Source organism: Amblyomma mixtum, chromosome 8 (assembly GCF_055824585.1).
Source record: "Amblyomma mixtum isolate Tamu chromosome 8, ASM5582458v1, whole genome shotgun sequence".
Taxonomy (NCBI): domain Eukaryota; kingdom Metazoa; phylum Arthropoda; class Arachnida; order Ixodida; family Ixodidae; genus Amblyomma; species Amblyomma mixtum.
This window is the reverse complement of record NC_143019.1, coordinates 38989114-39001988: the sequence shown is the minus strand read 5'-3', so window position 1 is coordinate 39001988 and position 12875 is coordinate 38989114. Positions and strand designations below refer to the sequence as shown.

General features: G+C 45.5%; 2 protein-coding genes across 2 annotated transcripts in view; both read left to right on the top strand.

Annotated features, from left to right (window-relative positions):
• The window catches only part of LOC149332148 (uncharacterized), a 28861-nt gene extending 18470 nt beyond the window's left edge, over positions 1–10391 (top strand). The window contains exons 2-8 of the mRNA XM_089555760.1: positions 1175–1288; positions 4590–4736; positions 7134–7262; positions 7821–7964; positions 8959–9040; positions 9343–9452; positions 10270–10391. Coding sequence (XP_089411886.1) covers positions 1175–1288; positions 4590–4736; positions 7134–7262; positions 7821–7964; positions 8959–9040; positions 9343–9452; positions 10270–10391 — 848 coding nt within the window. The remainder of the gene's footprint in view (positions 1–1174; positions 1289–4589; positions 4737–7133; positions 7263–7820; positions 7965–8958; positions 9041–9342; positions 9453–10269) is intronic.
• LOC149332147 (uncharacterized) overlaps positions 1–12620 on the top strand; it is a 234507-nt gene extending 221887 nt beyond the window's left edge. The window contains exons 9-10 of the mRNA XM_089557479.1: positions 12239–12362; positions 12454–12620. Coding sequence (XP_089413605.1) covers positions 12239–12275 — 37 coding nt within the window. The 3' untranslated portion in view covers positions 12276–12362; positions 12454–12620. The remainder of the gene's footprint in view (positions 1–12238; positions 12363–12453) is intronic.
• Positions 12621–12875: the final 255 nt, after the last annotated feature.

Genomic DNA, 12875 nt, shown 5'->3' with positions numbered 1-12875 from the left:
CGAAATCGTCGAGCATGCGATATACGGCGTGCTTCTGCTATTATGTGTTTTTCTGCCGCACTACTGCGGGAAGATAGAACAACCACTGGCGCCAATTGGTTGAGAACGGTAATGACGTTTCGGTCGATCTGCTCTCCGAATCGGTCTCACTTCTTGAGAAAACTGCACGGGGCGCACTATCGAAGTTTTTGCGGAAAAAAAATTGTGCCAAAATGTTCGCAAAGTCGAAGCATCCATATTCGGTTTTCTTTTTTATCGCAACACTCTCCGTTCCTTTCTACGTTTTCACACCGAGGAGTCTTGGCTTAAATTCGAAACAAAAAATTAAAATCGCCTCACGGTTGCAGTAATCCGGTGGTAAAGCCGTTTTTGGATTACTGTTCTCAGAACGGCAATATGAACTGAGGCGGCAGGGATTTAAGCGTTTGGCCTCGTCATTTAACTTGTACCTGTGCCCAGAGATGTGCCTCTCTGGAAACGGATTAAATAATTTCTGCTAAGCTACGTCTTTAGGAGGAAAGTTTATTGACCTTTGGAGATAAAAGATTCGGAGCATTCTTCTTTTATCTGCAGTGTCAATTCTGTCCGGTAATACACGTGTTGGTAAAAGTGCCTAAACCTCAGTAACACCTAAATGCACGCTTAAAGCGCCGTTAAGTGTAATGCGCTTAAATCCCAATATGCGCTCTTTATCCACGAGGATGTGACACTGTAATTTTTATAAGCCGACGGAAAATTGTCTGCTTTTTAAAAGTCAGAATAAGAAAACGATTCTTGCTCACTTATATTTAAGTTCATTACGTCAGGTTAACACTAATTGTGTCACACTCGCGTATTCTCAATCGCAGATACTTTTTTCGTGTATGCTCACGAACGTGCTAAAACTAGTACATGCGCGCTGAATTTGAAATGTGACGTCAATGAAATATTTTTTTCTTGTGCACTCTTTCATGCGTTCTTAACACATTTCGTTGCGGATGTCAGCCAGTAATAAAATTAAATGCAGTCTATTACACGAGGAGAACCTCAGTACAAAGTACAACTTTCAAAGTTGCATTGCTGTAAATACGCTACGAAGTCTCTCAGTTTTGTATTTGTGAAGTTTTGTGAGGATTCCGCAGAATGAGCGAAATTTGTAATTCTCTCTTTCTTTTCTGCCTTCTCTTCTGCGCAGACCAAGCGTGCGACAGCGATGCGGAGTGCGAGAAGGTGCCCAACACCTTCTGCAAGGGACACGAGTGCATCTGCCTGCCGAAATTCAGCCGCAGCTACCCGCCCTGCCACGAAGGTGTCACGTGACTTCCTCTCTCTCTGCCTTGCTGTGTTCTTGTCTGCTTCGTGCTTAGAACCAGATGATGGTTAAATTGATTTTTAGAACCAGCAATGTTGCCGTTCGTACCGGGATTCATTCATTCATTCATTCATTCATTCATTCATTCATTCATTCATTCATTCATTCATTCATTCATTCATTCATTCATTCATTCATTCATTCATTCATTCAATATCATTTCATTCTTTATCTCCCATTCTCACGGATGGAGGAAGCCGAGATAAAAGCTGCATGCAAGTAGCTTGAGGAGACCTCGACCCCCGTACAAGCAACAGCAGTAGAAGACATAAATACACTTCCTGGAGCAGTTTCACAGGCGACTCCTTTGTGGTCGTGGCCGTGAACGACTCGGGTGAAACATTAACGGCCGGTTCGGTCAAAACAAAAACCTCAGGGACAGCAGAGGAGGCGGCTGTCGCCATGGCAATGGCCAGCACCAAAGCAGTCACCATAATTAGCGACTCCAAGGCGGCTATCACCAATTTTGCGCGGGGTATGATCTCCCAGGAGGCAGAACGAATATTAAGACATCAAGACTGGGAACAAAGAGAGGTGGAACTAATATGGGTGCCGGCACACTCGGGGAACAGGGGAAACGAGTCGGCTCACAGTATAGCTCGAGGTTATGTCAGCCGAGAAGTGAGCCGGGTTGAGTCCCCAAATTTCACGAGAGATGCATTCATATCATTTCACGAATACACAAGAGGTAACACCAATCAGTTTAAACTGGAAAGGAGGATCTATCCGCCACCAGACAAAAAGCTTGACAAAAGCCAAGAGGTAACGTGGCGTCGGCTCCAGTCGCGAGCATTCTTTAGCCCGTCGAGAATAGCACACATGTATCCAACACAGTACAACGCTACTTGCAAACAATGCGGCGAGATATGACCACGTTTTATGGAGCTGCAAAAAGGCGCCGCCACAGGCGGACCTACTACCAGTCCCTTCTCTAGAGTGGTGGGAGGCTATACTGGCCAGCTCAGACCCGTTGACGCAAGTGCGGGCCACTGAGTGGGCTCACAAGGTCGCCGAGAGCCATGGGCTCGAAGCCACCTAGTATAATGCCCACTAGGGCTCAGTGCTGACAATAAAAGTTTTCCAATCCAATCCACAGGGTGACAGATCATAATGGGTACAATACAATGAAAGCAAAAATTTATGTAACGCAAAGATCAAAAGGACGTGATAGCTTAAAAAAAGGAAAATAGCAATAATGCGGCGTAAAATGTATAGCAAGTGGTGAACATATTGATTAGGGATAACATTTCATCACCATTTTGAATTCTGACGATGTTAGGTTGAGAATTTGTAGGCCTATATTATGAAAAAAATATTTAGAAGTTTGGGTATGCGACAGTGAAACATTTGATCACCATAATTAGGTGGGGACCTGGGAACCCTCCACACATCTGTATGACGAGTTTATCGTACTGGTGCAGACAGTTCCAAGTTTGCTATTTCAGTGAATATCACGTATTGTCTTCGAGAACAGAAATAAAATTGTTTTAATAGTAATTGGTTACATGGTGGATAAATTTTAATAGATTATTTGAACCCAGTTCTTCCTGTATGCTAGGCGCAGTCGGGTTGTAACCAGACCACCTCTTTAAGACATTTGCAATACGATACAATTTAATACAATACAATACAACACACTACAATACAATACAATACAATACAATACAATACAATACAATACAATACAATACAATACAATACAATACAATACAATACAATACCATACAGTACAACACAATACAATAAAACACAACAATACGGAAGAATGCAATACAGTACAATAATTTTTATTTCAAGCAACGTACACTATGTACATGTTTGAGGGGAAGGGAGAAACCACAGCCTTAATCATGTGCAATGCCAAAATCTGGCGGGAAATTATTTCTTACGCTCTCTCTATTGTGGTATTCTTTATCATGGCCTTAATAATGTTAGTCAGGCAGGTCAAATGCGTCATCTTGCTCCGTCTTCTATCGGCGTGGACTATAGTCCGCCAATGCATGTTTACGCAAATTAGTGGCATCATGGGCATGTTTCATGCACAGCCAAATTGAAATCATAGCTGAGGGCCTACGTCACCGGGAGCAGTGAGCAATGGCAAGGGCCCAATGATATGAAAACCAAATGAAAAAGTACAAAACTGTGTCCCTGACTGCCATTTCGCATTCAAAATCTCGAGGCCATCTTTGGATTAACGATTTTAAATGCAACTGTGTCACCGTGAATGGAGCATGATTCCTGTATTATGAAGTACGAAAGCATGAAATACTTTTCCACTAACTTCGCTGCTGAACGTCATATATGATGAAATAGAAAACATATTTTTTATTTGATTTGCTTTATTACGACAAGAAAGCTGCCTCAGAAAGTGAGAAAATGTATGGATGAAATGGAAAAATGAAACTGAATTGTGTGTACATAGGTATAGAAGCCTCCCATACAATCCATTATGTGCTACACCCATTTACAGAACAATTCGTTTTCGAGTGCGCTACGATAAATCTCGCTGAGCAAGCGATCTGTTCAAGACAGACTTCCCGCTCTGGAGTCCCATCAATCTCGCTGCTCGCGTTCCCATGGCGGTGGTTACGTCACCTAGTGATTACTTCAGCCGTTGTTCTTCCGACGTGGCGCTGTTCTTACCCCATGCAGGCTCGGTCAGTGAATTCCGGTGATTCGTTTCTTTCGACGAAAAGTTACATCATGCTTCGCTACCATGGAGACTGTTTTCACCTAGTGGCGCGCTGAAAAAGAAAATGCTGATGCACTCGCAAAACGCAGGGTGCGGTCACTGATAGTCCTACCGACTAGCCACGGTTTATTTATTTGAAATACCTTACAGACCCATTGGGAATTGTGTTAGCGGGGCGTAAAAGTACTGTACAGTGCATTAATAACTAAAGGAAACAAAATATATATTCTGTTGGCTTTTTTTTTCTTTTTAACGCAAATTCATTACTAGTTCCATTACGAGAAAAGCCGGCGGCTTGTGTTAATGTGTCTGCACTCGCAGATGGTACAGAAGATCACAGTGATTGCAAGAAAGTCGGGTGACGTGTTCAAGCGGCCGTATGACCCCACACAGCAAACTAGGTTCATAAATGGTTTTCCGCTCAAAAATGTTTTTGTACAGAATTGTTGGGTATGTTAGTGCCACTCAGGAACCAGTAGTTCCCCTTTATTGACCCTTCCCCATCTTTGCGCTCGCGCCGAGTACATCTTCTTATGTGCGTCGCAGGCATCGAGCTGGGGGAGAGCTGCTCTCGACACGAGAACTGCGAGGTGAACGACAACAACTCCTACTGTCACCACTCCATCTGCCGCTGTAAGCCGCTCTTCCGGAGGGTGCTGCTGCATGGAGACAATGTCACCAGGTGCCGACGAGGTGAGTCCTTATGCAACTCGATCGACGCGTAGTACGCTTCGCTGCGGCTTTTATCGTGAACATGTACGACTGAAACCGTCAGAGGAAGGGAACAGACACGGATGAGTAGAGTCCGAGTTTCTACTCTGCATGCTGCGACTGCCCCGGACTATTTGACCATATCCCTCACAGAAACTCTATTACGAATATTACAGTATATACTATACAATGTATTGGCTATATGCAGTACTGCACCGTCTACATTACATAGAAGATATATTATATACAATCGCTCATTGAACATGTCTGTACTCTACGGATTGTCTGCCTATTGTAATTTTACAAAAGTACTGGTAGATCTTCCTTCCACTTTTTACGTTGCCATTTAGTCCCCTAAAGATCTCTGACAACCTCTTACGACACGGCGTACTCGGAACACCTCTGATTAGCAGTCCTTGGTGATCCCGGTGTTGCCTTTCAATCAAGTCTATTCTTTTATCCAGTAACCAGGCCCATCTGTGGACAAATAGAAAAAATTCAGGGGGCTCTTTGGCTCTCTAAAGTGCTGCAAGACGACAGCTTTTCCTGGCGCACTGTTTGGCATTGACTGCGTGACTGTTTGTGCTGTACTAGAGCTTAACAAACTACACACTTTGACTACACATTACAACTATACACTTTTACTGCCGACTTTGACTGCTTCTTTTAACACGACTCTCTCTCTCTGCTTCGATGAGTTCGGTTGTATCCATGGCTCTGTTTGCAGTAATCAGGTATGTAATGTGGTCACCCACGGACGGCTTACGACCCCTGTCGGAGCGGACAACTATTTTATTAGTTGTCGTCTGCTCCAAAAAGGGGGCGTCAAGCATCCGTGGGTAACCTCATTACTGCGAATCCGCGCACTCTGACGTCATAACCATTTCGACCAACCAAAAAGAGTGAGACCTTTGCTGACAATCGTCTGCTGGCAATCTTCTGTTGACAACGATGAGGCATTAAAGGCTTTCGCCTTAAATGTCTGCAAAAGCTTTTGTAATGCTCTCGATGTACTAAGTACAGAGCAGTACCAGGGAGCGGTTCGTAATCAGCGAGCAAAGAAATAGCGCGCAAATACGTGATACTCTCCGGCAGCACGGAATTGCCTCATACGCGATATAAGATAGAATGGAAAACGCTCTTGGTCAGGTAGGCGCCATCCCTAACTGCCAATGCTATGTCAGTGTCTGTGTGCGCTCGAATTTTGTCACTATGCTCTTACTGAAAGCAAAGTGCGGCTGCGATTGCATACTCTTGGCTTCACGTCTGTCGAAAACTTGTCCTTTGCTTTTCTAACTTCGTAACGACAGGGCGTAGGAAAGAAACACACATACGCAAGTTGAAATATTCGCCCGCCTAGTAATGCTTCCTTTTTGTCATCCATCTGCTCTAAGGTTAGAAAAGCGAGAGACTTTCACATCGGCGAATGTTCATATAATGTTTTTGTTCTAGTTCCTTTCTCTTAAGCCATCTTGAATGCTGTTTTGAACATGGTCGACTGCCGTAATGCACCGCACGTGGGCAGCGTTTCGTACTACTTCGCATAACTTTAAGCTGTTAATACAACCTTTGGATACTGGTAACACTTGTGGATATGAACGCTTCCTGAGGCGTGCTTGCCTATTAGGGTTCCAAGCCAGCCAGTAACGTCCGTTCGACTAACAGTCGTAATAAACAATTTTTTCGTACAGATGTGCTATCAGCAACGAATGAAACGCGACCAAGAAAACTGAGGCGGCAACACAAAAACAACAACATATTAGCTCCTGGATTAGAAATACAAGCGAGGTTGAATAACACATCTAAAGAAGAGTCTTCGCGCCTTCAAAATTAATATAGTATGAGCTAGTATAGAGCTCACCCCGGCAAAGAGCCGCGTATTTTGCAGCCCGTGGTTCGGTTGTCTTGTTCGCGTTTCATTTCTTGCTGATAGTACATACGTATGCAAGTACACCGCCTAATTCCGCAACAGTATCCCCTAGTACCTAAAAAACAGCCGTACGTTGCTCTGTGTCATAGGGGAGCGCCAGACAGAATGAAAACGGGAATTAATTTGTGCCCATGTGCGTATTATCGGCTGTTTCGCTGCTTCTCTTCATAGCAGTTCGTTGTACGACAGTTTGTTCGACACTTGGATGATGCTGTTAATAGACTGGCCGGGTGTATACGTCTCGACAATGGTCTTATAGTGAGGATAGATTAGATCAAAAACGAGATGAAATGAAGGCATTGCCGCAGCAGATGTTAAGATAACTGCCACAACAAATGGAGGTAGTCAATCTTCGGTAGCGAGATAACAGGGAAGCCAGTCACCACTCATCCACTGAATTAATGCTCCAAAACTTCTGTTAAACCACCTGACACTTGTCTCATTTGCAGGCCACGAGCCTCGGGAGTCGTGCTACAACGTGGAGGACTGCAACGGCTCAAACTACACGTGCTCGGAGGGCCTGTGCAACTGCCTAGAGGGATTCTACAAGGACGAAGAGACGGAAGAGTGCCGACCCAGTACGTGGTTGTCCATACTTGCAAGGCTTCCCTTGATGGCACTGAACGAACTTTCAATTTGGGGCCAATATTAACCGCGCCTTTCTTAACAGAGTGCCTTTCGCGGATAGATTACGCCTTTCACCTAGCCTTCCTTAAATGGAATTTCGTCATCGTCTTGTTGTCGCAGGCGCATACCACTTCAGCCATGTGTCTTGGGACGCATGAATGAAACGGTGATACTATATATCGTGGGCTCTTTTTTTTTTTTTAAGGAGCCATTACACACACTTTACTGAAGTTCAGCTTTAATCGTAAGTTAATGGCCATAGACAGAGCGCATACACGTCAGTTGCCCCTGTTGTATTCATGAACGGTACCTGTGGATCCCTAACTTCACGCCCAGCACCAATAGCCCGACGGCCTCGCATGCTTTTGGACATTGAAATCATATGATCCCTGTATAGCTTTCCATAAAAGTACGGCGTCCAGCTGGTTTGCAAAGTAACAGTTGGAATGAGCAGCAAGGCTGAGCATAGGAGAAAGCATAACTTATCCCGCTTCCTTCGTGGCTTGCAGTGCGGTACCTGGACCAAGAATGCGCCCGGGACTCTGACTGCGAGAGCCTGGTGAACAACTCGTACTGCAGCAGCGAACACTGCGAGTGCAAGAATGGCTACGTCCGCGAGGGCACGCATCCCGTTGGGCTGCTCTGCGAACTAGGTAAATCCCGCACCGTACGTCAGCATCACTGTTGTCATTGTTTCAAGTGACAGCTGTCATAGCTTTTGATAGCTGTCACAGTTCCAGAGCTTAATGAACAGAAGCAGTAGCTTTCATTTAAGACTATGGTTGTGATGGCAATAACTCAACAAATAACAGCATTTTAAAAAATGATGCCTGCCATTCCTGAGCGACTCCTTCTAGACATGTCGCTTCGAGGCTCAAGAACGAACAGCTGCTGTTGTTTCACTCGTAATGAAGGAATAGTAACTTGTAAGTTTTGGAGATTAACGTCCCGAAGCGACGCACGGGATACAATGGACGCCATATTGGTTCTCTGAGGATTAACTTAAACCACCTGGAAGACAAGGGAATGGAAATAGGAGCTCGTTACGACACAAATGACGGAAGCCAACAGTCACTGAAACCAAGGAGCATAGGGGATGTCTTTCTTGTAGTTGATCTAATAGGAGATTAATAAAAGCATAAGAAAAAACAACCGCATGTCACCGGTGGGATTCAAACCCATGACCTCCGAATTTCACGTCCGGTGCTCTCCTGGGGTTATTTAACGTGCGCTGACATTACACAACACGCGGGCGCCTTTAACGTTTCGCCTCTATTGAAATGTGGCCGCCGCGGCCGTGATCGAACCTGTGTCCTCAGCTTCAATAGTCGAGTGCCCTAACCACTGAGTCACCGTTAATGGTCGTAGCGAAAGAGATGTGTGGTAATCGCTTTTCGTCAGAACTAATGAAAGTAATACACGCAGAATTCGTCAGTAATGCCAATGAAAGAGAAACGAAATAGGTGGAAATCGTTTCTAGTCACAGCTGTCGCAAACAAGTGACGGGGACCTCCTGGTAAACGAAACATGTTCGAAAACGAAGTGGACTCCTAAAGCGTTACTGATGAATTATGCGTGCATGCCTTTTATTCGAGAGTAAGTAGTGGCCTGCAAAAGGGGCACGCGTTGTCTTCTTGTCCTTTACAGATAGAGGCGGAAACGCAGCCTTCAAGATTTTGCTCGGTCTGATGCTTCCCGTGGTTGTCTGCGCAATCGTCTACCTCTACAGGTTAGCCCTGCTGGTCCGATGAATGCAGCTGTGTCTCCAGCTGCAGAGTACAGCAGCGATATGCTATCGGTGTTGGAGAAGTTTTCTGAGACGAATGTGTGTGTCACGCGGATGAGTGCGAGTTTGAAACGATCAGTGCTAAAAAATAAAACGCGTGAAAGGCGTCGGGTTGCTGCGTAACCTACAGGCCGAAGCCGGTCCTGATACGGCAGGCATTGGATCGACCTGACTATTAAAAATAACTAAAGAACAGCACCTCACCAGCCTCGGCTTCTAAGCATGCTCCGAATTCTCGGCCACAGGAGCCGCAAGGTTGGCCAGGCCAACAACAACCAGCCCGGCGAAGAAGACCGGCAGTCGGCGGTCTCCCCGGCTCCCCAGGGGACCTACTCCACAGATACGGGAGTAAAGTGTGAGTAAAACTTCTACACTACGCGCGCGGGTAGAAGCTCTACCGTTTTGCTCTAAGGCGGAGACGCCAGACATTGCTGGCCCACAAGTCATTAGTATAAAGACAGAATAATCACACTTACCACCCACACCAACACTACCATACTACAACAATAAGGTGTTGACTGTGTCTATATCCGTTCGTCATGAAACCTGCTTGAGGTCTACATAGAGAGAGAAAGAGAGAAAACTTTTATGACAAGAAAGACGTATAGATGTTCTCACAAGCATTCTAGCCCAAGTGTGTACCAATAGCCGCTACGCCGACAGAGGCGCACTGCAATATAGTTTCTTCTGCAGCCAGCCAAAAAACAATTTTTAACGAGAAATTCTGCGCAGTTCGCGGGCAAACCGGGCCTCATTGAAAGACAACGTAACTAATAAGATTACGAACCACCAAGTAAGCTTAGAAAGGATTCGCTGGTGAAAGACCCGGTGCGTTGTATAGAAATAGAGCTAAGGAATGGCGTGGAGGACAGGCAGAAAGAGATAGATACAGCGCTATGTTGCTGTCTCTACTCGTCCTGCTTCATTATGTTCACTGTTCTTGTGGTTATTCCTAAGTCATCTGCGATGGCGTCAAGAGCAAGGCTGTGCCAGGCTTCCATGCTCGCATATGCCTAACCTCTTGGCAGGCTCACCACGATTTAATGCAGTTAGGTAGAGCAGTGGAAACACCGTCATATCCAGGAAATATGCTGTGGTCTCTGTAATAACTAATTCTTGTCTCAACAGTGTCAATTACAAGTGCTGCGATGTCTTTCTGTCCCTTTGTGCAGCTCCTTCGGTAGCCACCCCGCTGTCGCCCATGCCACCGGACATCATCACCGGGAGCCCCATCGAAGTTCGCACCGATATGCACACCAGGGACAATACGCCGAGCAGTCTCAGCATCGTGTGAGGGAGCTGTGAACGAAGTTCTTTTTGTTTTTCTACCCGCGTCATTGCCCTTGCGTCACTGGAATAACGACAGACTTGTCTTTATAACTTAAAATCCCAGGGACTTATCCAATACTGCTAATTATTTTAGAATAGCTTGCAAAGGTGTATTCTAAAGCTTAGATCCTCTTGGGTAAGTCAACTACCGTCACAACGACAAGGAACTGAAGCGACATGGGTAGCCTGTGTGTGATGTTTCAGGTTTCTAATCGTAAATGTGTTTTGGAAGGAGCTGGAAGAAGTGGCAGGCGCGTATTATTCGGCTGTGCTAGGGGATCTCCTTTTGTGCCAGCTTTTGCAAGTTTCCTTCAGCAGTATGCTGCCACATGTGAAAGCTCCAAAGTTGTTTGCATTGAGTGTGACTCCCGTACAGTCATGTAACGAAAATAACTAAATCGAATTCAAGAGGCTGTTTTGCCAAGGGGTAGCTGCAGCCATAGCCACAACCTATGTTAACACCCCGAAATAACGTCTACCATCAGTTTCACTATATAAATATCCATTTTAAGCAAACTAACACTTTACTTGATCGCACACAGTCAGTAGCGTCATAAGACAAGGAGTGTGGCTTGGACATGAGAGCGTTCAGGGCATATACGTGTCAGGTAAGAAATGAAGCTAGCGCAGGTTAACGCTACTTAAAATTGAGGAGGATATTTGAAGGATTTAAATGAACTGAGTTCCTTATTCTGGCTGAGGTAAGTGTCCGCGACCTAGACGCTATTTAAAACGCTACTCAGGTCGGCGGATTCCCAACGCGTACTTCGCCGCAGTATCGCAAGGTCAGGCAACTCAATAATAGCCTGACTAAACATCGCAAGCAGCTGAAGTTAAAATTACTGTTTATTCACTCGCTGTTGGCAACAATGACTGTAGCTACAGCAGCTTCAGCACGCATTACTTTCAATCAGCTTTTCGCTACGCTCGCTTAAGGCCTCATTTATGTCTGCACTCATCGCACTATGCCTGAGTTGTTAGTATTCTAGATAACTTCCACAACATTTGCCGAGTGCTAGCATTTGCGTTGACTCATCTATCCTTTCTTGAAAAATTCGTACAAACATGGAGTCTAACAGTACATAAATTCATCAACATCCACATTCGTGTGCAACAGGCAGCGGCTCCTCACCACGAAACACTGAAAAAGCTTGCGATCTCTTCTGACACGTCGAAACACGGTTATACTATCGGCATTGTTTGACTGGCTTATATATGCTAACCCCGTAGAAAAAAATGAGTACTGGTCACGCCTAGAAAAGGAGCAATACTGGCTGCAATCGCGTGTCATTATACATTCGCAAGATCCAGTGAATGCAGGCAATCACCAGTGCGAACACGGGGATGCTGCTTTTAGTTGCGCTGGCACATCGGTGTGCTGCGTCCTCTTCAGGTGCTGCTCGGAACCTCTAGATACCAGAGCGAGGAAAAATATTGGCTGTGGTTTGATCAATGACCATCCCGAGAAGAATTGCAGAAGCAATGGCGCGGCAATCGCAGTGGCGGCGGCACCCCTCAGTCACCCGTGCAGCGGAGGAGTCGGCGGCGGCTCCGCACTGCTCTGACGTCACTCGCTCCTCGCGCATGCGCAGTTGGGGCTCTTCGGGGCTCCGCGAAATCGCTCACACTAAGCGTAGTGCTTCTCCCCCAATAAACAAGCCACGAAAACCCTTTCTTTGTATTCCTGAGTTTTTTGTCGGATACTACGACTGTTCGTTGATTTGTTCGGGTTTATACGCATCACGAGCCTATCCTCATTTCCCCGTTTCTTCTATTGACTTCTGCTTCTTGTTCTTGTTGTCGTCGTTCCAGATGCAAAGAATGGAGGACGGAGCCATCTTGGGCGTGACGACGCATGATCGGTCTCTGCAGCTTCGACAAGGAATAGGCAGCCAAGATGCTTAGTGCGGCTAGCATCGTGCCGACCGCCCTGCAGGTAAGGGCGACCTCTCGTCTCGTCACCCCATCTAATTCCCTCCAGGCGTTCGTCGGTAGTAATGTTGTTCCTGCGGACTTTGTTCGTGCAGGGATAAGCTGTGGCTTCCGAGCGGCTCCCTTCGTCACTACCAGTGTTCAGAGTCCTTAGGTGGCCGTCAACCTCCAAGCAAAAGAAAAGAAGAATAAAGAAAACGAACTGGAAGAAAAGAAGATAGAACGTATGCGCAGAAGAAAATTAAAAACATGTACATATAAACATCGTGAATATGCACTTATAAACACATACGAATATCGTGCTGCACTTCTTTATAATAATTCGAGCAAGACTCATTTAGTCTTGTGAACCCTAACTTTTCATATACCTTGAGTTTGTATTCTACTTTCTGTTTGTTATTTTGGACCCTACCCTGCTAAAATGAGCTATCGTTACTCTATGTTTCCATTTTATGGTTCCCTTTCACGCACCGTAACCCCAAAGTTACCCGTAATGTTGTGCTCTATCCGAATATGA